At 40.7% G+C, this 27,840-nt stretch overlaps 2 protein-coding genes across 4 annotated transcripts in view; both read left to right on the top strand.

Annotated features, from left to right (window-relative positions):
- The window catches only part of sspo (SCO-spondin), a 38,819-nt gene extending 31,554 nt beyond the window's left edge, over window positions 1-7,265 (top strand). For both annotated transcript variants that reach the window (XM_068648799.1, XM_049749603.2), the window contains 5 exons: window positions 717-812; window positions 3,474-3,534; window positions 3,787-3,917; window positions 5,069-5,219; window positions 6,268-7,265. In XM_068648799.1, coding sequence (XP_068504900.1) covers window positions 717-812; window positions 3,474-3,534; window positions 3,787-3,917; window positions 5,069-5,219; window positions 6,268-6,290 — 462 coding nt within the window. In that variant the 3' untranslated portion in view covers window positions 6,291-7,265. The remainder of the gene's footprint in view (window positions 1-716; window positions 813-3,473; window positions 3,535-3,786; window positions 3,918-5,068; window positions 5,220-6,267) is intronic.
- An 867-nt stretch (window positions 7,266-8,132) lies between these two features.
- The window catches only part of kcnh2b (potassium voltage-gated channel, subfamily H (eag-related), member 2b), a 79,617-nt gene continuing 59,909 nt past the window's right edge, over window positions 8,133-27,840 (top strand). The window contains exons 1-3 of one of the 2 annotated variants that reach the window (XM_049749616.2): window positions 8,133-8,551; window positions 9,425-10,110; window positions 18,531-18,761. In XM_049749616.2, the coding sequence (XP_049605573.1) occupies window positions 10,035-10,110; window positions 18,531-18,761 (307 nt within the window). In that variant the 5' untranslated portion in view covers window positions 8,133-8,551; window positions 9,425-10,034. Of the gene's footprint in view, window positions 8,552-9,401; window positions 10,111-18,530; window positions 18,762-27,840 lie in introns of both variants that reach the window. The other variant, XM_049749615.2, reaches the window with a different exon arrangement.

Below are 27,840 nucleotides of genomic sequence, written 5' to 3'. Positions count from 1 at the left end.
GCTTGCCTCATTATCTTTGAACTACTACATCATTTGGCGTATTATTCACTCGCATTGTGTTATTTACTCATAAAAGGCCGATTTAGAAGATGAGTGACGTGCCCCGGAGGCCGTATTACACCACAATGCCTCTCCTGCCCATAGCACCATTAATTATGCATGCTGTGCTGTAGAAAGCCGGCACTCTGACCGCAACTGGGCAAGCCTGCCAGGAATAATTTATGAAGAAAGGGATATTATAGGATTATGAGAATTAATCATACTCTGACAAGGGGTCAGATCCCCCTTTACTTGATATCTCTCTCAATTTTTCGATTGTTTCTTTGCCGTCTCCCGGTTCACTCTCACTTGTCTTGTCAGCAAGGAATGACGAATGTCCCTCTAAAGACTCTCAACGGCTTTTCTAATCAACCGCCTCGTGCCAAATAGCCGCCGAGTGTGAGCTGCGAAATCACCTTTGCTGAACCGAAGGAGTCTCAGTGATTGCGGTTGCCAACAAATAAAAACGCCACGGCCCTTGCGGACTATATAACACTACGTGTTATGATTACAATGCCAAGCATTCCAAATTTTCACAATGCTCTTCTCGGTTGCAATGTCATTCATTGATCTTGAGCCATCCGAGCCAGCCGCACTTCATAAAAAATTCAGTGACCGGGGACAGAAATTTGAGGAAAAATGTCAATGGTGCATATTTGTTTTTGTGTGTGAGCCAGGCCGGGTCGGAATGGGAGGAGGACTGCCTGTCGTGCCGTTGCGTGAACGGGAAGAAAGTGTGCCAGCCCAGATGCCCCGAACTTCATTGTGAGGAGGTGAGACACGCCCGCTGGCATTTAATCAAGCGACCGTCTGCCCTGTTATTCGATTATGTTCAAATTAGATCCGAATTAGATTGACTGCTTGTAAGCGCTGGACAGAACTGAATTACCGTGCCACTCTAAGATATAAAAAAAAAATTCTGCATAATACTAGCAGCTGTGTTGAGTAGAAACCTATGATACCCAAAATTACTTTTATGGCAAAAATTATTTAATTATTTATTTAATTTATTTAATTATCATTAATATCAGGGTTCATTTTTATTTTGCCGTACATTCGCAGCGACAGAAAAAGAAAGGTTTTTGTTTGTTAAATGTCGGTCAACAGTAAACAAAAAAATTAAGTGACGACTTAGTTGGAGTAGTATTATAAGTCAGGTTGGACTGTGTGAATAAACTAACACACAGACAAGGTAGTCTGGATTGATTTATTTTCCTCCCCCACTGTTGAGAACAGCATAAAAGTTCCTACCTTTTTTAAAATGTATCTTTTAGTGCATTTATCCGCATCGGAGAGGACAGCTATACTGCTTTATGCAAGGTTATTTACTGTGGTGTACCTGGAGGACAAGTCATAATGGTAGTTGTTTGATGACCCACACAGACCTTCATCTTTCACTGTGTTAGCTGGCCCGCAGGCTACGCACACACGCACAATAGGCTGAACACAAAATACATCATGACTCAGCAGCTTACTTTCATTTCCTTCCACGTAATTTGATTTCTCATTTTTGTACATTTCCATCTCGAGTATAAAGACTTGGAAAATTTGCTTGTCCTTGCTTCTTCTGGGATAAACAGTAATGTGAAAAATACATTTGGCTAGCCTCCATCCGTTAATATACTGCATGAAAAATGCGGTTGGTCAATACAGCCTTCGCAAGTTACAAAAAAATGATGTTCAATTTACATTTTTTACGCTTTTGTCATTTTGATACATATTATGAACTGCTCCAGATGATGGTACAGTCCTGGACTTTTGAATAGGATTGATTAGTTCTATCGTTCATATTTGACAATTGCGGTATCCGGTTAGATAAAGTTCAATCTCCAGTGAAGGCCCAGTTACCAAATACCAACCCACGACTGTTAAATGTCAGTGAAATAAATCGTACAGTAATTTGTCCAGTACAATGTCCTCCTCGCATCTGAGATATTGATCCAACAATAGTAAGACAAAATACTGAAGTGATGTTGAATGTTATGATATTTTTCATCTAAGAAATTCTTACCCCTATTTTTTTTTTTTTTTTAATAACCGCCCATGAATCATTAATCTCAATCCTTCTCTTTATTACAGAGTTGAGTGATTGTCTACACTGACGATGTGCTTGGTTCTTTTCCAAAAATGCTTGAAGAAACACTGGAGCAAAATATTCACATACCTGGTGAAATGCAAATGAGAACATTAATTTTTAAGTAGTTTCTCAGTCCCATACTTACTCATAAATATACTTTTTTTTTCTTGCTGTTGGCAAAGCAAGTATATTTTCCCCAGACTTGCACGCCGAGGCTGTTCATCAGCTGAACGCTACCCTGGGGTGGTTCACTTCACACAAAGTCCCGGGTGGTCACAAATGTGTCATTTGCTTTTAAGGGCATCTTCTCGGCTCCTTTAAAAATGCGAGGGCTGTTTTCTAAAAGTCACTCGCTGACCCGGATCAATATTTCCTGATCCACCCACAGATCCAGCTTGGACTTTGGGTTTTACCGACTCCCTGCAAGAAATGACCGGTACTCCAGATCCATTTGAGAGCCACTTTTCTGTTTCTACGTGGAAGGGTCATAAAACACATGGGCGCTTAAATGGTCATCTTGCAGGGAACATCCGTCTAAGTGGTTAATTATGTATGTGCACTGTACAGGCAGAGCAAAGAAAAAAAAATCTCCACATAAATATCAATTTTTTGTATTCCATTTGACAGGTACAATGTTTGATACTTGACAAACAAGAGTTTTTCTAACATTAAATTAACAAATCTAAAAATAGCTGTTAGGGACAGATGCAAATCAAAAATGTATCCCAGTCATAACAGATGAGACAATTATCTTTATACGCGGAGGCCTGGGTAAAAATAAAATCTGCTGACAGGTCAAACTTTCAAGGTGAGTTGATCGCATGGTGAGCTTCTACTGAGTATTCCACTTACACAGGTTTGCGACTTATTTTTTTATCAGCGTTCTCAAATCCCTCGTCACAAAAAAGGTCTCCCGAGTGGTAAAACAAAGGTCATTTCATGAATTATTGCTGGCTCGGCGGTACATGTGGCTAGAATGTAAGCAGGAAGCCTTTTACAAACATGCATCCAGACTGCCGGCATAAATCTCTTCAAGTCACTCCCACCCTCTTAGTGAGTCGATTCCTGCCATCCCTGAGGGAAGGCTGGCGAGTGGGAGGAAATGCCCTCGAGGTGAACAGTTAGATGCGTCCATGTTTGATAGAGTAATGCGAAAGATTCAGGCTTGAGCTTGATCGCTCGCTGTCAGACATTTTCCAAGCATCTATTCTCAGACTCAAGCATCTCGGGACAGCTAGGCTTTCTTTAGCTCAAATCTCTCCTCCTCAGCAACCTTCCATCTTTTGCACGTCGGCAAAATTGTTATCTTTTTTTACGAAAGGACAAAATGACTCCTAATAAACTTCTTCTCCCTCAGGGGCAAGTCAAAGTAGAGGAACCGGGCAGCTGTTGTCCAGTCTGCAGGAAGCCTTTTCCAGGTAAATGAGGATTATAAAGAAAATGCAACCCAGGCAATATATTGTGGAGAAGCCTTTGTGCTTCCATACGTGGCAGCTAACAGTGGCCAATTAGCAGGAGAGCTCATTATCTAGCCTACACTTGGCCTTAAATCTCGTTGCTTCACATACTAAGGGACCACGACATTGTCTTCCTTATTTCATTCCAAATTGAAGCAGATATGATCAATTATTTTCTTTCCCATCTCCACTGCTTCTGTGTGGATGTGTCAGGCGAGTCTACGCCAGAGTGCCGCCGCTACGTCCAAGTTAAGAACATCACAAAGGGAAACTGTTGGCTTGACAACGTGGAGGTCAGCTTCTGCAGGGGGCGCTGTCTATCCAGGACTGATGTCATCCTAGAGGTAAGGATAAGCTCACGCGTGTCGATTATAAGAAGTCTGGCTCATAAAGCGGATCTCCCAGGGGCGGCTCGGTTCAGGTGGCACAGTTATTGTCTCATAATGTTTCTGGTTCGATCTCCATTTAACTTGTAGCCTTGGACTGTTTATTATCCCTCCATGGCAACATTCGGGCGTCATTATTGTGTGTGCAATATTGGAAAAGTGCCTTGAAAGGAGGAAGCTGTCGCTATTGAATATTTCTAGAATCGATTATTCTATCAATTATTCCACCGATTAATCAAATAATAATTTAAAGTGTATTACAAATCCCCCATTAACTGTTTTCACCCAATTATTATTATTTATTTGATATTGTTTAGTGATTATAAAATAATTTAGCAACAATGAAACAATATTACGCAAGAGACATTATTGCTGCACTCACTGTTGCCTTCACTTGATCAGTTCGGACGCTTTTTTCAACTCTCAGCTGCACTTAACAGTTTTTCTCACTATATCAGGAAAGTTGCAGTGATCAGCAAACGGTCTCTTGTATGTGACCTCAAATGATTATCTGTGCATTCTGTGTTTGGTCACATGCATCATTTAGCTGTTGAATCATCATTGAGCTAAATATAGACGTGTTGATTAGCACACGTGAAGGAGAATGTGGGATCTCACGTGTTGAGCTGGTTAAAGCTGCCTCTTTTCAGCACCTTTTTTTTTTAAATATTTTAAAAATTTCACAAGAGAGCAGAGACCGCACCACATCACCATGGCGACTTTGTTCTCTCTTGGCATCCATACATCACTTTAAAAATAGAGCCAGTCATGCTGAGAGATTAGTAAAAAATAAACATTAGCTGGGCCAAATGTGTCATTACCTACTGTTACTGTGGCAACAGGGCTTGGTAACCGGTGAGGAAATGGTATGCTGTGAAAGTCATTAGAATGACTGGAACTGATATAGGTCGTCAAAATATAGCAAAGGAATCAAAGCACTTCAAAAAAAGGCCACCACATTATATTGTAAATAATTTTATTATTCAGTTTGAAATTCTGATAGAATTTTGAATTTGGATTAAAAGACCATTTTATCCTCCGAATCCTTAACCAAGCCACTTGTGAATAGATTTGATCTGTAATAAGATTTCTCTCTAATCTCTACACAGGAGCCCTACCTGAGGTCTGTGTGCGAGTGCTGCAGTTACCGTTTGGACCCAAACAACCCCGTCCGCTTCCTCAACTTGCGCTGTGACAGCGGCGAGAGCGAGCCGGTCGTCCTGCCTGTCATACACAGTTGCGAGTGCACCAGCTGCCAAGGTGAGGGAAAGCCAACGCCACCAAATTCATTTGAATGTCCGTCTTGTATTGTAATTCGACGCAAAAAAATCGAGGTGGATGGAAATTCGTTTTGCGTGGCACACGTTACAATAGCCGGCACCAAAGTAATACTTTCAGTTGCTGCAAGATGGCGGTGATGCACTACTTTTGGCTAAATGAAGCGACTAAACTCACTTTAATGTAGTTCCTCGGCACAAGATGGCGCCAAAGCCATACTTTTACTATTTGAACGTGATCACATGAGGCTAGATTAAAAATAATATAAAAGTCACTGATACTGCAAGAGATTTTTTTTAAGGGCTTTCCAAAATCCTAAATATCCTCTTAAGATTAAGGACAGGATTCAGGGGATGATACTCCTAATTACTTTAATCAATAAATCATCAATAAATAAACAGATTTTATTGATACGCGTTACAATAGTTCAACATGTCACCTAACAGCCATCATGACACCTTTTCTTTTTCAATCACACTTATCCGACGCTTTCGCACAGCCTTACCGGCAATGTATATTAGCCTGAGCCCACCATCAATAATTCAATCACAGATCCCAACTCCGATCGCCTAAGCTAATTGGATGTAGCCGCCGCACAACACGTAGCATCCCCCAGCTCAAATTCCCTCCTCAGCGCTACAATCCCATGGACTGACGGATTTGGTCACTATGGCAATCAATCTTTGACACACGCACACAAACCAGGTGCCGTCGGCTGATACGTGCGAGTACGCTCTTCTCGTGATTGCAAGCGCAAGCACGCAGATGACTCACGTTGTTCCTTCCCCCCCCCCCCCTGTTGGGATTTTTACATACTGTACTTGTGTGACATGCAAATAGAGCTGAGGCGTCCGCGGAAAATTTCCATATTATCGGTTAAGTGCTTAAACCTGGAGTGCCACCAAGGCTGAGCAATCAAAACTTTATTTTGCCGCTGTTTAACTTCTTGATTCAAGCTATATAAATATTTCCGTTATTTATCTCAAAGAAACGTCACTGACCTTCTCACTGTTCCGCTATCGTTTCACAGGGGGTGACCTGTCCAGGCGATGAGAATTCCAGTAACATGTCAATTCATGTGTACATTTAAGAGAAAAGATTTATTTGGCCAAACCAAACAATCGCCCGATTTGGAGGGAATGGATCAATGAACCGGATGGAGAAAATTAAACCCTCTTTATGGCCACATAAATATGCGGTCCTTAGTCATTATATGACTGAAAACTATTCTATTAATTCCTGTCCCTGTTAAATCTTTGTCTTGTACAAACTTTTTTTTTACCTACTCTATTTTTATATGTTTTAATAAACGTTATAGTGTTAAGCGATTATTAGCGTAGCCTGCATATCGTCTTGGTGTTTTTTTTTTATTACTACCTACCGTATATAGATTTCAATAAACCTTTGTACACATGAAATATATTTTTTCAACAGCGCATTTCTTTTTTTCTATCTAAAGGAAGATAAATTGACAATATGGATCTCTACTACATCACCAAAGAAGGTGAAGGAAAAATGCCATGACAACTGCTATATTGCCAAAAATGGAAAAAGCACTGCATGTCTTTGTTCTGACACTCTGTTTTTTTTTTTTTCTTGGGAAGTTTTAGTCTAAACAAAGCAACAGAGCAGATTGTTTTCCACCTTTGAGGTCTCACTGTACAGTCCTCGCTACATCAAAACATAACCTTTGCCCACATCAACCAGTGGGCAGCTGCATGCTGTAAATGCCCCGGGACCAATTCCAGTTCTCTCTACCATTGCTTTTGTCAGGAGTGCTGACAGGAATTATTCATTCTTAACATACTGTACATGTCGTTTTGCTAAGAGGAGGAAACAGAAAAGCACCTGGCGAGCACGTGAACATGATGCAGTGAAAGTAAGTGAGATGATGTTCTTCCCAGAATGGTTTATAGTCTCAAAATCAAACAAATTCAACATGCACTTAAGATAAACTTAACCCATACTGTTTGTAATTGTATATATATTGATATGGTTTTCACAAGGGGATTAAAATTTAACAGGAAAGGTCTGCTGAGCTGCGATAAGGTGCCTGTGTGGTATTCACTGCACACTGGTTTTTGTCTTTCGTGAAAAAGCGATCCACAAGAGATATAGCACATATTTTTTTTTCCCTATCCTCTTTCTCCTCTTCACCCCTCTATCCTTTCCTCCTCCCTCCCTGCTCTCACGTCCTGACTAAATAAGGGTGTTGAAGATGGAAGGCTGGTCAACTCGCCTCCTCTGACTCTCAGCTAATGTAGTGAATACTCCAGTGTGTAATAGGAGTGGGAACTGATGCATTTTTAATTCATACTAAAATGTCACATTTTGACAAATGGTACCTCGGGCTTCATCCAACCGCAGGGCTGCAATTCATCACCTCTTACCAATCATTAAAACAGTGATCAGTGGGGAAAAAAAATGAACGCCTTTGTGATTGCGGGTCATTTTGATCAATGCCGTGCTGTGAGTAGCAGCGTTGCTTAAGGAGCCTGTCGCTGACGCAAGTGAAAACAAGTCCGTTTTATACTCGATCTGCTCGTGACACATCCTGCTCTAATGGATTTAAGGAGAAAGCCTCAGAATGAGCCGGGGAGCCGCCTCGGTTGCTGCGGTCTGGAAAAAATGAATTCTACCCTGACGTACATTTTTTACACAAGAGCCAATAAAGCCAGTGAAGGACAAGCAGTATGTGTGTTTGATCCATTCAGTTATATAAATTGGAAAAAATAAACTTATCTAAACTTATTATTGCGTATCCAACTTTTCAATGACTTGCATTGTAAGAATCTGAACAGCTACTGTTAATAGTGAAAGTGTTTTTTCTTCTTTCCAGTTGAAACAGGCCATTCAAAAGTTTAGGGGTCAAATTAAATTCAGAAGAGTCAGGTACAAAGTTAATATTTGCAACTATGTATTCTATATTGGTGCGTTTATTTTCTTAGCCTTTTTGTCATCTTGAAAATATTTCTTTGACACTTTTGCATGAGTAAAAAGCGTGGTGCTTTAATCCTAATGTCTACACAGTACTTCTACTTGCTCCAGTAACGTGAGACTTAGTAGTATAATTTCCGACAGCCTTTGAAGGCAACAAGTCCTGTGTGACGTAAGGGGAGCCCCGTGCTATGACGTACATGAGCCTTTGAGGTAATACTTGTCCCAGTTGGTCATATTAGGACATTTTTTTTGTTTTGTTTCTTTGTTGCATCATAGACAAAGCATTGAAAAAAAATACAAGGGATCTATTTTTTCAAAATATGTAGACGGTCAAAATGGCACCGAGTTGACATTTCTAACCCATTGCAGTAGGGGTACGTTGACTTTATTATAATTCTTAACTTTTAACACATTGTTATTTTCATGCATTTCCGTTTTTATCGCATTATTTCCTTTTGTGGCGCGTCAAAGACTTATTCAAGGCTCTAATTGTATCATATGAAATATTTGAACATTTTGAGTGGTTGAAAGTGAAAAAATGGCTTAGTTGCCATATTTCAAATAGTTGAAACTTATGGAAAAAATAACACGCGCAGTATCAAATCAGTACGAGGTTTGACCTGCAGTGGAACACAATGCAATCTCATTTATTTGACACCAACAACCTCATAAATGCTTAAAATTGGTTTGATTGCCATTTCTTCTAATGAGAATTTTTGCCACAGTAGGAGTAAGATATATTTCCCTTGAGGATCATTCTAGATGTTAGATGATTTGGAAAATATATGTTTGGAGCAACCACAATTTACTACACAGCAACCGTCAAACATGAAAAAGATGAATACGTCTTTGGAAGTTTGGAAGTATTTTTATGTGAACATTAGTGCAGGATTGCAATTCAATGCTAATGTTATATTGTGCTCAATAGGCACATGCAAGCTGAATGAACTGCTATGCTAACATACATATGCCTAATAAAAAAAATAAATAAAGAAAAACGTGTCGTACGTGTTATATTGCTGTGATTGACGTTTTTGGGTGTTCACCAGATATTTTTTATTTTAATTAACTAGTTGCCGCAAGCCTGCATCTAATTATTACATTTAGTCTCCAATTAAACGAGTGCGTATTTCTAGCGTTGGTTTGTGCATGGAATTTATTCAATTTCATGATTATCCACTAATTCTGCCACAATGTATATTTGTTTTTTTGTATTGGAGGTAGCTCTGAACATTTCAAATCAACAGAAACCGAGTGGTCGCGGCACAAAGGGTTAACGAGGCGCAGCCAGAGCCGTCGGAGCTGAAGTCATCCAGCAAAAAGCGCACAGCGAAGGAGGAAGAGCAAGACGAGGAGGAGAAGAGCTACGCAAAGCACCTCCAAAATACTCATCAAGGTGGACATTTTTTCCAACTACATTCGCATGTTTTAAGAAGAACTGGAATGAGCAGCGAAACAAAGGCAACAGCCTTCCTTGGCTCCAAGCACCGCGACGCTCGCAGCCGCGCTCCCCGAGTTCGCCTCACAGGAGCGTGCTGTCGTGCGCCATGAGAGGAGTATTGTGGCTGAGCTCCACTGAGAGGAGGATATATCACCTGACAACCACCCTCCTCCCTCTCCATCACCTCCAAAGGGGGGAAAGAACCAGACACCGTCGCTCCCCCCATTTTACAAACGGGAGGCTGTGAACGCCTCATAATTAGTTGCGCGTCATAGGAAGGACAACTTTCAGTACCGGTGGGGGAAAAAAAAACTCGGGGCAACTTGCATCCCTGACTGGACCGAGCTGTCAGCGTCTCCTTCACTTTATAAAGTCAGGCAAAGTCTTGATAAAGTCCTGGGGCCACCGCATCGAAGATGCCGGTCCGGAGAGGGCATGTGGCTCCGCAGAACACCTTCCTGGACACCATCATCAGGAAATTCGACAGTCAAAGTAAGTTTAAATTCCAATAATAATATTGCTAAATAAAGGTACTTCTAAATGAAGGCAACAAGCTGCTTGGCATATAATTGTGAAAGTGTGTACTTCCTTGGTTTTGTGCACGTTTGTGTACTTTAATATACTTTCATTTTGTGTACAATAATGTATGTTGTGATTAACAAATGGAGAACAGCAAAAAAAAAAGCTGATTGAGCATTTATTTACAATGATACTTGAGGCAAAGGTGTGCCCTAGTTGTCCATACTATTAATATTAAATATAGAATGAATAGGAGTATTTTTGTGTACTTTTCTTTGGGGTCAAAATAGTACTATTCAGAATCATATGGCAAAGTATTGACATCCACGTACTTGTATGTTCTTTTTCCTCGCTCGTGAGATAACTTTGGAGCAGTACTGTACTCGGATACCAACGAAGTGGATGATCAGATAAATCAAAACACAGTGACACATTTAGAGTCAAAATGATTTTTAGTTTTGCTTTCTTTTTGTAGTATGCGTATTTCAATTGTGATTCATTAGTAGACCTTAACGGCAATTATCAGTTGAGTCTCTGGTAGGTTGAAGCTACATTATTGCGGGCTGGAAAAATAATCTAATAACCCAGCAAATGTGTTTATTCAACCAAAAAATGATATACAGTTTTTTTTTAATCCTCTAAATGTTTCATTGTGTCTTTGGGCGTGGAGCTAGAAGGTGTCCGTTTGTGCAAAATGTGTAAGCAGGTTCCTCACACCCCCTTCCTGGACCTTTGATGCGTATCATTCATGTTTTCCCAACGTGAAAGCGTGAGCAGACTTCAAACGAAGCCAGGCGGGGAACAATGGCACCGTTTCTCTGGAAATTCACCCCAGGGCATGATGAAGAGGAGGGTGCTGTTGTATCAGCTCAGGTTGCCAGGTTGATTGCATTACTGTAAAGTGCAGTCTGTAAAATTGTATAAAAAAGTTCACCAACGTTGGTTACAGAGGAGAGTACACAAGGTGAAGGAATAGCAGACCTTGAAAGTGAGTCCTCGACATTAATCCCCACAATCCTCTCCTTTTTCATCCTGTGAACCTCTCGCTTTCCGACACACGTCATTGCGCAGGTTGCACTTGGCCAACATGTCTTCATCACAGATTTACATCTGTTCAAGCGAGCGGCAGGTTGCCGCACCTTCATTACCGGGTGGGATGATTATTTATGAGGAGCAAAATTGTGCATCTGAGAGGTCCATAAGCACGCATGAGTGCTTTCCAAATGTCTCTGTGACTCATTTTTCCCCCCCACTAAGAATTCTCCCGCGGTTGGAGCGGGTCTTTTAGTTTGCCTACCAAAGCATGTTAATGGCGATGGAGAGCCCCACCTAATGGCTGTGGTTTAATCAAGTGGTGGATGGAGAAGAGGCAGTTCAGTGGATGCGTTTTAATTTGCTGATTCCGTGCCAAAACATTTCTACTTAAGTGGTGTTAGTAGATAGCAACTGCGTTTGCATTTTGGGGTCGGATGTCAGTGCCCCGTCGGATCCAGAAGGTGGTGTTGTTCTGATTTGGTTCCAGTTTGTTGTTTGGATTTTAGGGAAGCTTCTCTTAAGATGGTGCTGGAAAGTTTTTCTTTATTTGTCGGGCCATAGTCCTGTTTTTAAATAAAACAAAATAAGATTTGGAGCTGGTTGGGTTACTTTATCAGTGATTTGTTTGATAATCGATTAGCTGTTGATTAATCGGTTGGTTAATGCTTAAGTCGGAAGAACTTTAAAACTAATTTCTTTGATGAAAGCCAATTTTCACGTTAGCAAAACTGAGAAATTTCAATATCAAAGTTTGCCAGCCCTTTATTTTTCATTTTTTTAACACAGGCTTAATGGAAAATTTTGCCTTGTAACATGTTTTCCATGAGTAGACAACATGACTACTTAAAACAACGAGCAATTGTACAAAAAAAAAAAAATGGAACTTGTGACTTTCTTTAAAAAGAAACTTAATAGACAGTGTTGTTCGATCTCTACTGGAATCATCGTTGTGTAAGCTGTCTGTTCTCATTTTAGGCTAAATCAATACTCTCAAACCTTGGCATCATTTTGAATCTAGTGAGACTTGCATTGCGATTAATCGGCCATCAGTCCGAGGTGTACCTGAAAGTCATCCGGTGATGGACTCCGGTTACCCACGACCCGAATGAAGACAACCGATACAGAATTGGCTCCTTTGATGGCTCTTTATCAACTTTATCCAGGCGACAATCAGAAGGCGTTTGGTGATGGAAACCATCGCAGGTGGGAATGAGTCTGGAGAGAAAAGCAATCTCCACGCTCCGACGAACATGGCAGCCTAATTTATTTCCGCTGTGGCGTAGTGCTTTTTGAAATGATGTCCTGGGATCGCTCGCCGCGGATGCTTAATAGTCAACCTTGGAGAAAGATGATTAAGGAGAGAAAACTACAACAGTTGTCATCAGTGGCGTGCTGGCCAAAAGGACGGAGAAATTCCGCGGCACGCTTTTGGATAAAAGTAGTCCCTTGGATAGATTTGCTATGACATCATCAGCAGTATGCTGATCCAAGCTCATCTACGAATCCAACGGGTCAAGGGTACACGTCCACTGTCAGGATGTAGGCGCTAATCCGATATCCGACACAGACGTGGGCAAGAGGTCAAAGCTATTTGCCGTGCAGTTATCGACATGTCCGCTGGAGGAAAATCAATGGGCAGAGTCATGTTTGCTTCCATGAAAAGTTCCATAACTTGCAGGAAGGCCTTTGTATAAATCCACGGAATTTTTTACTTGAATATTTGATTTGGACTTTTTATGTTCACGTAGAGCAGCATCTTTGTCATCTCAGGAAACTAATTCATCTTATTTCCAAAATGTGTATTTAGGTCCGGCTAGAAATTTCTCAACTGTGTCTCATGTGGGCTCATTGTGAAATGTCAGTGTTTGTCCTGAGGGTGTGCTGTTTATTCATTTTCAGCCATTCACTGACGATGCATAATTCATATTTGAGATCATTCCAGTTGCTTTCTTTGCTCCGAGCCGTGATTCAGACCAAATATGATATAATAATATTGTCAGGGGAAGCTCACTGGTTCTGTGTTGCATGAGTTGATGTAACTGATGGGCAGAGTAGACAAATAGAATACTTTCGATTTAATATCTCAGCGGCATGTGAAAATTAGTCCTCAAAATATTTCTCGAATTCTAAATGGACTTCTTGTAAAATGGAATTGCCTTCAAACTACTCTGACTCATCCAATTAATCCCAAAAGTAAACTGAATGATTTTATTTCTTTTTTATTTTCGCTCTCCACGCGTTTGGGTGTAGAGCTGTACCACAACAACAAAAAAAAACATTTGTGACCTCAATGTGAGGCCACGGTAACCTTTTGGGGCTTTCTGTTATTTCCTATGCTCCTCAGAGAAGGACGTTGGCCAATTACAATGCTCGAATCCACTGTCCTCCCTTGAGGATGTTACCATTCGGCAGCTTAAAGTGCACGCACGCACACACATGCGCGCACACGCTCTTCCATCGCCATGGTAACTGAACCCCCTCGACACACCCACCCACACAACCTCCCACTGTCTCGTTCTCTTTCTCGGCACTATACACATAAGATCTAACAACATAACCTCAAACGATCAACTTTAACCGATAAATGATCAGCTTTAATATTCAAATTGGGGGAGCTTAACATAAAAAAAAATAAATAAAAATGACCAGAAGAGTTAATAGAATTTATTTATAAGTTTAATGGAAATGAAGAATTGTGAGATCGTGACGAAATCTTGCAGAATGATAGAAACCCGATTTATGTTTTATATTTGTATGAATAAAAATTCATTTAAATAAAATACTAGCAAATCAAAGATTGTCATAGTTTTAATCTCTTCTACAAATTGCTAACATCTTAAGCTACAATATTATGGCATGGCTGTCATATTCACCAACGTTGTTTACTAACAACAGCAGGTCGTCCGCCGGGGTGTTTGGAGCTTGACGCATCGCTGCTCCATTGTACTTTGATGAGCTCGGCAATGAGTTGCATAATGCGAGAGGCCTTCATGTTCCCAGCGGTGGGTGGGGTGGGGTGGGGTGGGGAGAGGGGCGCTTTTAGCCGTCCTTTGAAAAGACGTGGAAGTACAGCTGCTGAGTGCATGCATATTTCCGTCAAAAAAAATATCTGCATTGATCACTCGCAAGTCATAAAAACAAAAAAAATCATAAACAAGAATATTTTTTCTGGTCACATGACTAGCCTTGCTTCCAACTATGGCAGAACAACCCAGTGTTGTCTCCTAAACTCACAAACTGGGGAATAATTTGAGTACCTCCAGGTAGCAGCTTCTGTTGGCGGCCGACCCCACTGCCTGAATTTCACAATTTTCCAGCCTTCACCATCCTCACTCGTTGTCATGGCTACTGGGAGCTCAACAACACTCCATTTGAACGTTTGCGATGTAATTCTGCTCGTCGTGTACCGTTACACAATTGGAGGACATTTCAAATCCTTGTACATTCTTCTTCCCTTTTCCTATCAAATGTCAGAAAAAAAAATTGCTCTAAAAAAGGTTGATCTGCACTGAGTCAGATTAGTGATTGCATTTCTGTTGCGTCATTATGAATTTGCAGTTTGCTCTTCAATTAAGTGGAGAGCATTTGTGGCCCCATTAGGGACAGTTGAACTTTATGGGAAGATACATAAACCCCTCGAACTAGCTTTTGCTAAAAAAAAAAAAATCAATTTCTTTTTAGTCATCCCTCTGATCGTTTTCCTTAGATCTTTAAATACATCACCGAGTGATGCGTCTCCCTCCAGACTTATACAATTGGGCGCCGATTATCAGAATGTATCCAAGCCATAAAACATCAAACACAAGCATCTCTTCCAGGTTTTTCTTTACCTGCTGGGATAAAATAATAACTGAGCAGGGACGCATCAATTGCACCTTGTTATGAAAGATTCATTGTAGCGCACATCCTGGTACTTTTCGCAATCATTTTTTTTGACGCGGATCAGACCTGTGACATTTTGTTTTCAAATACCGTCGAGGCCTACAGATGTTTCAGGAAGTTCTTATTTGTAAAACTTATCATCCCGAGCTTTTATGACCTAAGCGACATCATTTCCAGTACTTTTGTCCGATCGTTTAGCTTCTACTTGTTTATCGCTTCTTCATCAGGCTCCTGCTGCCCTTTCTCTGGTATCGTTAAAAAAAATCTATTCATGAATCTCCCATCTGTTCGGAATTCATTCTCTTGGGGGCTGCTACGCCACCTTTAAAAGGGGGGGGGGGGGCACAGAAAAGGTCAGTTAACCGAATCAAAGACTCAAGACGTCCAAGGGGGTCTTTGGGATTAATGCTCATTTGCATAAATTGGAAAAACCTCATTAAGACAGAGAGAGAGATGCTGTATACACTGTAGCCTGAGACACTTTGGAGCGAACAAGACCATTAAGGATTGCTGTGATTATGGGATTATCACCGTTAATGACAGTAGAGGGGGATTGGGCCTGTGTGCCATGTTGCGTGGAAGAAAACAGCGTTTGAGTAAAATCGCCTATTGATTGCACATCTTTTCTTCTCGAAAATTATGTGTACTGTATTTTATAAAGATAATTTTGATCTAGACAGCTATTTTAGTTTTTGAGGACTTGTTGGTGGGTTTTGGATGTCCCTGGGGCTCCATAAAACAAACATTTAAAAAAAAAAAATCCTCAGAAAACACATAAAAAATTAATTTAGGGAAATGTGGGGAAAAAAAGCCTGGAATTTTTTTTGAAAATACCCCAATCTGGACTGGCACCTGGGGTGTCCAAGCATATTTCATAGGGAGGCAGGGCCCCTGGAGCCCCCCTCTAGCTCCGCCAATGCTGTTTTGTTCAATTAAGACTACAAAATGGTGTGTTTGTTACCCACTACTAAATATCGCATTGTACAAAAACACTAACAACCGGTTCCGTGTCTCGCTTTTCTAAAATCAGTTTATTTGCAACCACGAGCAGATAAAAATATTCTCCCAGCCCATTGTTTGGAAATTCAGTAATATGAAATCTTCTGTTTCCATGGTAATAGCCTAGTTTGAAGCGGGGAGCTGAAACAATTCCTCATCCTGTTGTGGAGTTTGCAACAGTGACACACACATAAATGTGTTAATTCTCTTTGTGCCTCTTGCGTAATATTCTTCATATTCTTCTCTCCTTTGTCGTTTCTCTCGCTCCCTTTATCCTGCCATCTGCGCGCCGAGCAGGCTGAGAGCTGCTGTGTGGACTTGTGCCTCTAGCACATGGGCTTCCCTCCTCATCCGCCCACGCGGTGTACTCGGGGAGATTCCAAGCAAACACAATAACACTCACGGATACACACTCACCCACGCACGCAGACACACAACTCGCACATGCACGAACTGGCAGACTGCAGAGGAGCCCTCAAAGTCTGCCTCTTAGTGAATTATTCAGTCTGCGTTGGCGAGTCCTGCTTTGAAACGTTTGTACCCGTGTGTGTGTGTGTATTTACACGTGGATACATTTCTACATGTGTGTGAATATTTTCCTCCTGAGCTGCAGCGAGTCTTTAATCAGCCATCTATGGCCTTCCAAAACTCATTAGAGAGAAGTTTCTGAAAAAGCTGCCAGTGGGAACTGCCAGTGATGTCACAAATAGCAAAAATGGCTGGACAACAAATGCTAATTGTTGTGCATTGATGATGTTAATCGTAGGCAGAGCAAACGTGGGTTCGGATAAGTTCTTTTACTTTGTGAATATTAAATATGAGTGATGCATATTGTATTTAAAATCATTTGTTTGCTTGTCCTCAGAGTGGCAGGTGAGGTGTGGGATTAACTATAAATATTTTACAGCACCTTTTATGGAGCCTGTGACTTTCAATGCAATGACTTTCAGTTCTGTCTCAGTCTGAACACTAGAAACATTTTTTTTTTTTTTTTTAAAGAAGGGTAGTGCAGGCCAGGCGTGAGAACGACTTGCAGCGTCGAGGAGCTGCGAGGGTTGCAAATAAGAAACGTGAGATGCAGCCGACATGGAGAGAGACAAAGACACACAACTGTTTCCAAAACCAAAACACCATCCCTGATGATCTGCGTCCATTCAAATGCAAAACCAAAAAACGCAGAGCAAGACTAACATTTGTCAACTATGACTTGTTTGACGAGGTTCATTCTACTTATTGATTCCATCTCCTCATGTGCATCTATGTCATCACACACATACTGCGCGCAAAAAACGAATCGAGTTCTCGAAACGAGCTAAACAGCATGAAACAAGTCAGATTTGCTTCCAGGCCATTACCAATGACTAAAGAGCACATAGTCAAAAGGCAGAAAAGTGAAATGTACTCTATGCTCGCACACTGGCATTTCTGCCGTGGGATTACCAAGTGCTCTTGCAGCAAGACAAACCTATCAAGTTTTATGGGCCTCGGCGGACTAGCGCTGCCGCTAATTCATGGAGGCGAGCTATCAAGCGCAACCACACAACGGATCTTCACTGTTTCCATGAATATGTGAACAGGCTTTCCATCACTTATGTCTCCAGTGAGAATGGCCTGTTGAATCCACAATGTGCTGCTTTGATAAACTATGTTCATGCTCGTAAAGAAAGAGGTAGGCAGCTGGGAGCAGTGCGATAATTGCTAGTGATGTGCAAATGAAGCTTCATGAAGCACTTGTGGTATTTCTGGACTTCTTGAGATGGCATTCTTGATTTGAAGTGGAGATTTAATACAATTTTCATTGCACCAGTGTTTGTCTTTAAACCAAGAGCACCATTTCAAGGAGTAAAAAATATAATTGTTTCATGAAGCTTCGTTTGCAAAAATAGCAAAATATTGATTTCATATTTGATACCTTTTGTGTGTCTGTGAACCTGAAATCCTTGAAGCCAATTTAAAAGACAAAAATGGAATGCAAAAACACAAAATGTTGCTTTTTTATTGGGACCGTGATGCTTTTAATGACCTGCCGGCCTCATATTCCCCAATACAATAATCCTCTGGCTGAATTATAGTTATTTACGATCCCTAATGAATTCTGCCAGTTGCAATCATCTACTGACAAATCTTTTTTCTTGCCTCCAAGAATTTGTCATCCTTATAATAGAAATGTTTCACTTGAAATAAGGCCTTGTTAGTGGTGCCAAAATATGTTTGCAGTTGCCGCTGTCTAGACAAAAAAAAGGAAAACTATAAATCTTAAATATCCCTTTGCAGCCCTTTTCTTGGAATCTCACCATTTCTTATCATAGTCTCGAGGAAAAGCAGCTCATTAGGGCGCTTTATGGTCAAGTTTGTCTTCAGGAAGGAGACCAGGACGGACTCATCAGGGCTTGATTGCGTTGATCGGTTGGACATACATTGAAAAGGAAAACTATTTGCATCTCACTATAACCACCTTTTTTTTTTTCTTTCTTTAGGTCGCAAGTTCGTCATTGCCAATGCAAGAGTGGAGAACTGCGCCATTATCTTCTGCAACGATGGCTTCTGCCTCCTGTGCGGTTACTCGCGAGCCGAGATCATGCAGAAGCCTTGCACGTGTAACTTTCTGTATGGACCCGAAACCAAACGTCTGGCCATCGCTCAGATGGCGCAGGCCCTGCTGGGCTCTGAAGAGAGGAAAGTGGAGATCAACCTTTACCGCAAAGATGGTAGGAATTTAATTCTTTTCAAAATTGAGTCTTTGTTGAACAAGCTGTATGTGAGGATGCAAAAAAATGTTACTTAATATTTTAGGTTTGAATGTGACAATTCAGATTGACCTTCTCGTATCGTGCTTGGAACTATTATTCATGGCAGCATCAATTTATTTTTTCCACGTTTTCTTTTGGTGTTTTCACCAAGTGTAGCAAATTTGAACAACTGTGTAGAGTTTCGACGATTGAAAGTAACCAAATAATATTTGAGTTTTTTTTTTTTCCGCTCCATTTTATGCATGAGGTTGTTTATCTGGTGTACTACTTGTCATCTGCATGCTCATTTTGTATGCAAGCTGTTGTGCATGAACAACTTGACTACTTGGTTTTGATATGCTAATTTCCCGTCTCTGCGCCAGTGATTGGAATTTAATCATCCTTTTCCTCATATTTGCTTCTCTCCAAAGTCACGTGATTCCAAAAAGCAATTGTATTGCTTTTTTTTCTCTTTCAATAATTACCATTAACATGACTTCAATTTGTCGTTCGATAAATATTCTTAAAAGAAGGCAGGGGGGGAAACGTAACCTTCATCGTCTGGTTTCCAAGGGTGACAGCGTAATTATGTTTGCAGTCATGACTGCTGGACCAGTACCAGATAACAGGAAGCCGGTATTGGTATCAGTAGGCAGCTTCCATGGCAATAAAATGCCGCCATTGTATTCACGCTGGCAAGTCCCTGAGCCTCCACTCGACATTTTGCACCTGCGAACGACAGAAGGACAAAAAGGAGAGACAGATGGAGGAATATTGCGGGGAAGATGAAAGGCCTCGGAAGAAACGGAGGCGAAACGAGAGGGCAAGGAGACATAAGAGGCAAGAAAACAACATAACAGGCAACGTGTGGAATGGTGAAGGAGAGAAACAGTGACAGTTTGAAAGTGTCTTCCTCACATCATTTGAGCACGCTGGTGGTCAGAGGAAGTCACCAGCTGTCTCTTCTCTGCACGTTTTATGTTCTAGTCTTCAGAACAGAGGCTCGACGACACAAGCCGCTCGTCAAAATTCTGAAAAACATCCCCCCCCCCTGATGTTGCCCATTGGATATATACAGTAGATTAACGTCGACACTGTTTTAGTCTTTCAAGAAGGGAAACGCTGAGTTGTTTCCGTTATCGTTGTTTCTTCGCTTTGTTTTGTCTGGTCCTTGCAATTCCTCGCCCATGTTTAGTCTTCTACTTTTCAATTTTCATCCGTGACTCCTGCCCGTCTACGGACGAATGCCGTTAAGGTCAAGCATCACAAATATTTATAAACATTTCAAAAGTGACATCCTCACTACATCCGTAGTATTTTGAATAGTCATTTTTTGATAAGAAAGATTGTGTTTGTGTCGTCTTTGTAAAGGGAAGCCATCCCGACATGCACTCACGGATGACCACAATACATGCACACACTCGTTTGGGCCCATTTATCTAGTGCCAAGCTTCGGCGTGAGCCTTCACAATGATAGATCTCCCTTCTCGCTCTCACGCTCAATTGTCCGACTCCGATTGCTCACTAGCTTAATCAATCATGCTCTCCAGGAAACCTGCACACACACTCAAAGTGCATGTGGGGGCTTGGAAGCAAAAGGGATACTGACCTAGTTGGACATTACTCCACAGGCAAGGTTCCACCTGCACTTGGGTGCATTGATTTTGTATTTGAATTTTGTGCACACACTCAAGGCTGACAATGAGGTGCTCTAAAATGGTCATGTTGGAATACTATCAGAAGAGAAAATGCTATTTTGGTAGTCAATGTATATTTAATGTTAGATAAATATTTTCCTTCACATTGGGATTGTGTCAGAAGAATTGCCTGGCTCCAACTTGGGTATCTTATATTATTTCCTGTATATTAGCAGTCCATTCAGGTGGAATTGAAAAGGAAATTGCTTTCCCTAAGTCTGAGCAATCAGATGCGACATTTTTATGAGTGCAGACGAAGAAATGGGCATCGTGATCTGGAAATAATTGAACGTTTTCGGCTCAGACTTTAACACGAGGATACATTGAAGAGCAGACTTGAGCGCTAATGCAAAATGAATGAAATGTTCCGGTGACAAGAAGAAAATGTCAAGCGGCTCTGTTGGTAATTTGTTCTTTCGATTCCGTTTGTCATGTTTGTGCTGTGTACAGAATGAGTAGTACGGCGTTAACGCTGAGATCCCAGTGGGAACATGGCGCCCTGTTTGACTTTTGATTGCCTAGCAGCAGTAGTTAAGCAAAGTACTTAGGTAGGCATGGAGTTGGAACTCTCTGGCACCTGCCATGGATCTGGAGTGCTCCTAACACTATTATCGTTTGCCCACACATGAAATTTCATTATGTTGTTTTTGGTTAGAAGAAGAGGCGTCCATTTTAAAACACCATAATGAGGGTTTTTTTTCATTGAAACTCAATGACATGTTATTAAAAAAAAAAAAAGCTTCTCTATTTGTGACTAAGCCTGGAAAGAGATAGAGATTTTTTTTTTTTTTTTCTGGAGTGGATTGGAAGACTTTCATCAGTCGCGGTCATCTGTCTCTTGATAAAACGCCTCGTTTCTGGGTTAGCATGCACATTCCTTGTTATTAATGACATCCAAATAATTTATCACGACGCGTCCGATTTGCGTTAGCGCTGTATTGTGTGTCTGCCTCATTAGTCACTTAATGCGGTATGCCAAGCTGCTTGGCATGCTCACACGTTCACTCGCAAGTGACACAGCCCGGCCAAGACGGAACACGACGTTGGCCTTCCAAACAGCATGGCCGACGATCTGTTGCTGTGTGCTTACTGGAGACTAACAGCCGTATCAATGTTGATGTTAGGTACACAGCGGCGACCTTTCCATCTGTTTCCATACGCTGATAAGGAACCTTGTGTAATTGTGTTAAAGAGTCACTTTAATTACCTTCTGATGGAAATTACTTCAAAGCGGCCAACAGCGGCTTACAACAGTAGCTTTCAGGTTTTTCTCTTCATTTTTATTTGAATGAAACTAAATGATATTTAATTAGATTTTTTATTAATTTAATTCAGTATTATTTTTATTTTATTAATTTAATTTAATATAATATGATATTTTTTTTTAGATGGATTGATGGATACTTTATGTATCCCAGGAGAATTAAAGTTGCAGAATTCAGTTGCAATAAAATAAGTCATGAAAGTGAAACTAAAAATAGTTATTCACGTATATATAAGTCTTTATCATGTTTGCATTGGGATATTATTTTAATCTGTCCATTATAGCAATGATTTGTACTTTTTTTGTTGTTGAAAACAGTAAACAAACAATTGATTGATTAACTATTTAGTAATCGGTTGATTGTGGATTGACAAATCAATCAACCTGCCTCTACAGTATTATTTTATGTTGGTTCAGTGATTCAATCAAAGTTAAATGAGATGGAAAAATTCAAATATGACTTTGCCCATAATTAGAGTAGATGTGTGGTTCAAAGTCCAGTCAGGTAAAGCTCATAAAAAGCACGCTGGCGATGTGGATGATGTGACTGAGTAAGAACGCACTTGACCAAAGTGAAGGTTGACCGTAAACGAGTGATCCACGCTCGTAATAGGGTTCGGAGATGAGAACCGGGTGAAAATAAACAACATCCAAACGGGTAATGGTTTCACTCGTATGGATTGAGCACTTCATTTGTCTTCTTGGCAGTAGGCCATCAGCGGCTGTCCGTCAAATCCCGCACTTGCGTGTGGACCCTAATATCAATCACTTGTGATTGAGTCTCCTCCATGACGCAAATGTCTTTAATTCTTCCTTGCTGCGCAGACTAAAGCGGATATTGAATTGGAGGTAGTCCAGGATAAATCAGAATTAAAAAAAGGCTCAATTTTTTAACGCGGTATGTAAATTCCTAATGGCTCCACATTTACTGGCATTGATTATACAGCCCCATTTCCAGCTTTGTTTATGCTTGGAGGGAGAGTAGTGAGCTCGGGATATTTTTTCACGGCGTCTCTGAATTACTCTATGTAATCGTTTCAAATTGAGAATTGTTTTTCTCGTCGCTTTTGTCTCACAGGCATCTATCAGCTTTTAAATTAGATTTGAAGCAACATTCTTTTTTGTAGCCAGCTTTTGACTATTCCAATTTTTAACCAAATTACGTCTTAACTCATTCACTGCCAACTTAGTTAATATCTTTGACGTCAAAGGCACTGAATGACCAATTTGAATGCAAGAAAATCAAAAGTAGCACCACAAAAAAACGGATAGCACCAAACCAAATCTAGTGACGACATTATATTGTCAAGGACTGTTAAGGGGGTGTTTAATAACCCGGTGCAGCTAATGATGTTTAACGCATAGGGTATTAGTACGCTTCTGAAATCTCGTTGTGTGTGTAAACGCTTTATCTGCTGAAATTGCCTTCCTTTGATCCATGACACTTTGTCTGTCCTGTTTCTCAAAGTCAAACGTATCATCACCAACAATGACAAAAGCATTTTCCAACCCGTACTTAAGCTTTAAATATCAACGCCCGTGTTTACGAGAGCACTCAAGAACCAGCCGAGGTTAAAAGTAGAATCAACTTATCGGATAGATTGTCTTTTCCGATGCTTTTAGGGACTGAATATAGCTCAATTTAGAGGAAGAGGGGGGGGGGGTAATGGAACAAGATGGACGTTTGATAATCGAACAAATCCAAAAGAGTCATTTTTAGCTACCACTGCATACGAGCAACTTTGCTGATTCGTTCCAATTCAAAGACTTATTGATTCGAAGACTTATTGATTCGAGTGCTGTGGAGAAAATCTTTTTAACTTTGCTATTTGCTCGGCTTCCGTTTTTAAAACATCCTCACGCCAGGTTGCCCTATTGATTTCCTGCGGGGGATTCCGGCCGCTCATCCTCAATCCACACAGTCACGCCTGAATCGGACTCCCAATTGGCGAGATGAGCGCTTGGCGCCAGGTGATATCCCGACCGGCGGTCAGCTGACCTGCTGACTTCTGATGGTCCGATAGTGCTCGATACTCAGGTGAAACCCTAGCGCCTCATCCCGTTAATCCTGGACGCAGCAAGCGCACACGTGAGCCGAGGCTCGCCTGGGGCCCGATTCCGCATGCAATATTCACCACTCACGGCTCGGTGTAGCTAATCCACGGCTTCTGGAATTTATGGTTCATATTACACTCAGGCTAGCGAGGAGCTTCCAGACGGTGTTTGCACTCAAGTCACAAAAACCCCAAACCAATTCAAAGGCGGTTTCAAAGGCTTTACAAAGTATATAAAAGCAAAAACAAATGCTATCCAAACAGAATACCATTACCAAAATCAATAAAAGGTAATCGTATGTTTAACTTTCATTCGGGTCACGTTATAAGTTTGAGCTCCTTAAAAAGCGTTTAAAATATTGCTCTAAATATCTATTCACCTAGTAAATGGGAAATCTAATTAAGTAAAAGCTATAAGGGTGCCCCCATCATCCCTTGGCATTTCATCAACTCATCTTTTCTTTCTTGATTAAAAAAAAAAAAAAAAACACCATCGAAACGACTTTGACATTTAACAGCCTCAAACGTCCGGTAATTTTTTCATTTTTTTTACTGTCCCAAAAAGTCATTACGTTTTTTTATTGAGATGGGATACTCGGTTAGAATAACAAGCGCGCTGAAGGAAGTGTTCTCGCCGCTACTTAATTAAAATAAATTACTTTTTAATTCAAAGCAAATCATTCACATATTTGTGACAGTAAAAAGTTATATACCAAGGGCAAGGGGGCGCTATTAGTTGGACTCTTGACTTATTTAAGAGCAAGTGTAATTCCATTTGTACTATTACAGTAAAGAACGGCGCCTCTGCTGAGTAAAGTGTCACAACCAGCTTTACTTCAAGTGGCTCTAGGTTACACCTCGATGCCTCCGACCCATACATTATTCCGTCGGTGTAAATCCACACTATAGGAAATACGTCAGGTTGTCTCAAATGACACCATCTCCTTAATTGCCTTACTCGCCCCTCCCTTCCTGCTAAGTCTATCCCACTTCAAAGTTTCTTTTGGCCGCTGTTGTTTGACACTTGAAGCAAGGCCAATTTGAAGAGGCTAACAAGATATCTGCTGACAAATCCATTGCGCTTGTGTAATTGTCTACTATAAATATGTACAAGATGGGATCAAAACAATACACCTTTGACTGGAACCACTTGAGACTATAGAAAAGCTATTTTCAATTTGAGGATCAGTTTTCTAAGTTGATCTGTACCAGGTATTTCTAAAAGAGGATTGGAGTGAATTGATTTTTAGCCAGCATTCTTCCCGGGAGTTGAAGACAGGCTATGATGTAATAGCTTTTTGGATACATTCGCCTTTAGCTCTGAACATTTTACACGATAGTATTGTTAGCACGTCTTTGTTTTACGACTGCACGAACTGGTTCTCTCAATTATCTCCATCAATACGTGTCCAATTTGTCCAGCTTATTATTTATCATCAATCATCGTTGCGTTTGAAATTTTGATTGCTTCTACTATAGGCGAGAAAATTCATATTTGGGCTTGCAGTTATTGTCATAATAAATAATTTGCAGTATAGAAGCGGCAACATCTTCCCGATCATAAACTATTCCCCCAAATGTCTTATTCTGTGGCAAATCTTAACATTTTACAGTCTTTCTAAATCTACACACAGGATAAAAATAGCAGCAGGGAAGAACTGTTTGATCTTTTCAAGGCTTCACTGCCCAGAATCAAATATTAAAATCAAATGAAGCCCATCTGCCACCAGAGAAGCTACAAATCCACGACATTTCAGTATATTCCTCGCTTTTTGCTTTATTCCCTCAGCAAAGCCATCAATCTATAAATGCGCTTCTCTGCATCTGAGGTAAATAAAGCGTGAGTTTAATTAAAAAAAAAACATCTTCTTCAGGTCATTTGCTGCAGTGGAGAAATGTTACCGCTGCTTCTCTACCTTCGAATATAGTCTAACACCATTTGGACAGAAGATCGTTCATCTCTGCAGACACAAAGACATCAGCCTGTATGTTGGAAAATAAACAAATTATTTAAATGCTGTATATTATCCATTAATCCACATTCTTTACTGCTTGTGCCCACTTATTGCAAAACACTTACCCTATGATATAATATAATACAATATGATTATTTATATATACGTATAATATGTTTTGAAACTTTTCATTCAGTGGTTAGGAGAGACAGTTGAACTTTTCGTGCTGCTCAGTGAGTTGGTGTGTGTCTGTGCTCGTGTGTGTCTTGCCCCCTGAGTTTCTTGCTGATTAGAGCAGGTTTCGCTATGAGCTAATCCAGCTCTCATGCTCTTGCTCGGCGAGTTTAGGCCACAGGGAGCAGAGGGGAAACACTCAATCAATCCCCCCCTGCCTTTCGGAGCATGCGAGAGGGCGGTCATGTCACACCTCAAGGTGACTGCAGAATACATAATGGCAAACCGGCAGACACATGCGGGGGGCGAATAAGGGCCGTATCATAACCCCGGTCATCAGCATGTGCACGAATATTTTGTCGGACTTTAGTTTTTTTAGACACAGACTTAAGTGTTAGTTTATTGCTAAGAAAGTGAGCGCTGATTGTTCCCCATTTTTGTTCATTGTCAATCCCAGCTAATCTAAACTGATAATAAATGACTTGACACGACCGATTGAATTGAAAATGAACATTGCAACAAATCATCTGCACTTAATTGCACCGGCAATAAGCAAAAGCTTCTGCCGGGAATATTGAAACACTGCACAATATTGAAAATGATTCTAAAATAATTAAATACTCTCTCCGAATTGAACTGGAGAGGTTTTGAGGTTTCATTTGTCGCCATGCGCCCAAATGCATTATTACCCAACTCATTTCCTCTGTCTCGCTAATCTTTTTCTTTCCCCCTCAAACAAATAGTCTCACTCCGAAGTGAGCGGAAGCTGATACGGCAATAAACTGAAACTTTCTGAGAGCAACACAGTATAGCGGGATTAATTGTGTGTGTGCTGTGTGGTACTTAATGCATCCTGGGAGGATGCTGTAAATGCAACCACTCAGCAGGATGACAGAAAAGCAGCAGGATGACAAAAGGAGACAAGGAGCGACTGTTGACCTTGCCTTAGCCCGGGGTGGGCTCTGCTGAAGGAGTGTCATGAGGAGGCACCATGTTGTCATGCTTGTAATCACATTACACAAGTCTGTGCTGAAATGTGATTATCTATTCATATATAGGAATGAGAAGTTAGTGCATACAAAGATGGGAAGATAAGAATGAGACTTTTTCTGTGATTACAGATGAAATGTTTGTGTGAGACTTCCCAACAGCAGGTCTAAAGCCCAATTTTTTTTTTTTTTTTTTTCCAGCTGTTACATGTCGTCAGGCTGGTCCTGCTAATGGCAGTCCTGTTTCTCATTAGTAAGACCATTATCGCTCCTCCGTTATTTAATTGATTTAATTCCATGTCCAGTTCTGCCCACCACTGGTCCGCTTCACTTTTGGGTTCAGCACACCATGCCTGCTTCGTTATTAGCAACACAAGCATCATAATAGAGTTACAAGGATAAAATAAATCTTTTTTGGTATATAAAGTCTAATTTTTAAATTATTTTTTTGTGCAGAAGTGGCTTGGATCGAATGTTGATCCTTTCAGTTTAGTAAATCTGTGAGAGAGAGGGCTGCGCCGCTGTGGGAGTGGTCACAGCCAACTTCATTCATGCTCAATACAAGTGATTATTCATAATATATGACCCTGGAACAGATCCCCACCTTCATTATTTTTTTCCCATAACAAAGATATTTGCAAATGCAAGCAAATCTGGCCTGTAACACCTCATAATCAGTAAATTCTATATTGCCTTTACTTTTTAGTCTCATTGTGCAAATGCTGCAATCAATCAAAATGAAATCCGCGACGCTTTCTGGATGGATGATATTAGTCTTCAAGGCCCAAACACTTATTGATTCTGGAATCTTGTACTTTTTCCGCACATAAATCAAAGTCAATAGCATTGCCAAGAATAATAGTTAGGCAGCAACGATGCAGAAATGATTTGATGAAAGTCCCACATACCTTATAGAACAATTTAA

The sequence above is a fragment of the Syngnathus scovelli genome, chromosome 18 (assembly GCF_024217435.2).
Source record: "Syngnathus scovelli strain Florida chromosome 18, RoL_Ssco_1.2, whole genome shotgun sequence".
In the NCBI taxonomy this organism is placed as follows: domain Eukaryota; kingdom Metazoa; phylum Chordata; class Actinopteri; order Syngnathiformes; family Syngnathidae; genus Syngnathus; species Syngnathus scovelli.
The sequence above is the reverse complement of the archived record's forward strand: the minus strand, read 5'-3'. Positions and strand labels throughout refer to the sequence as shown.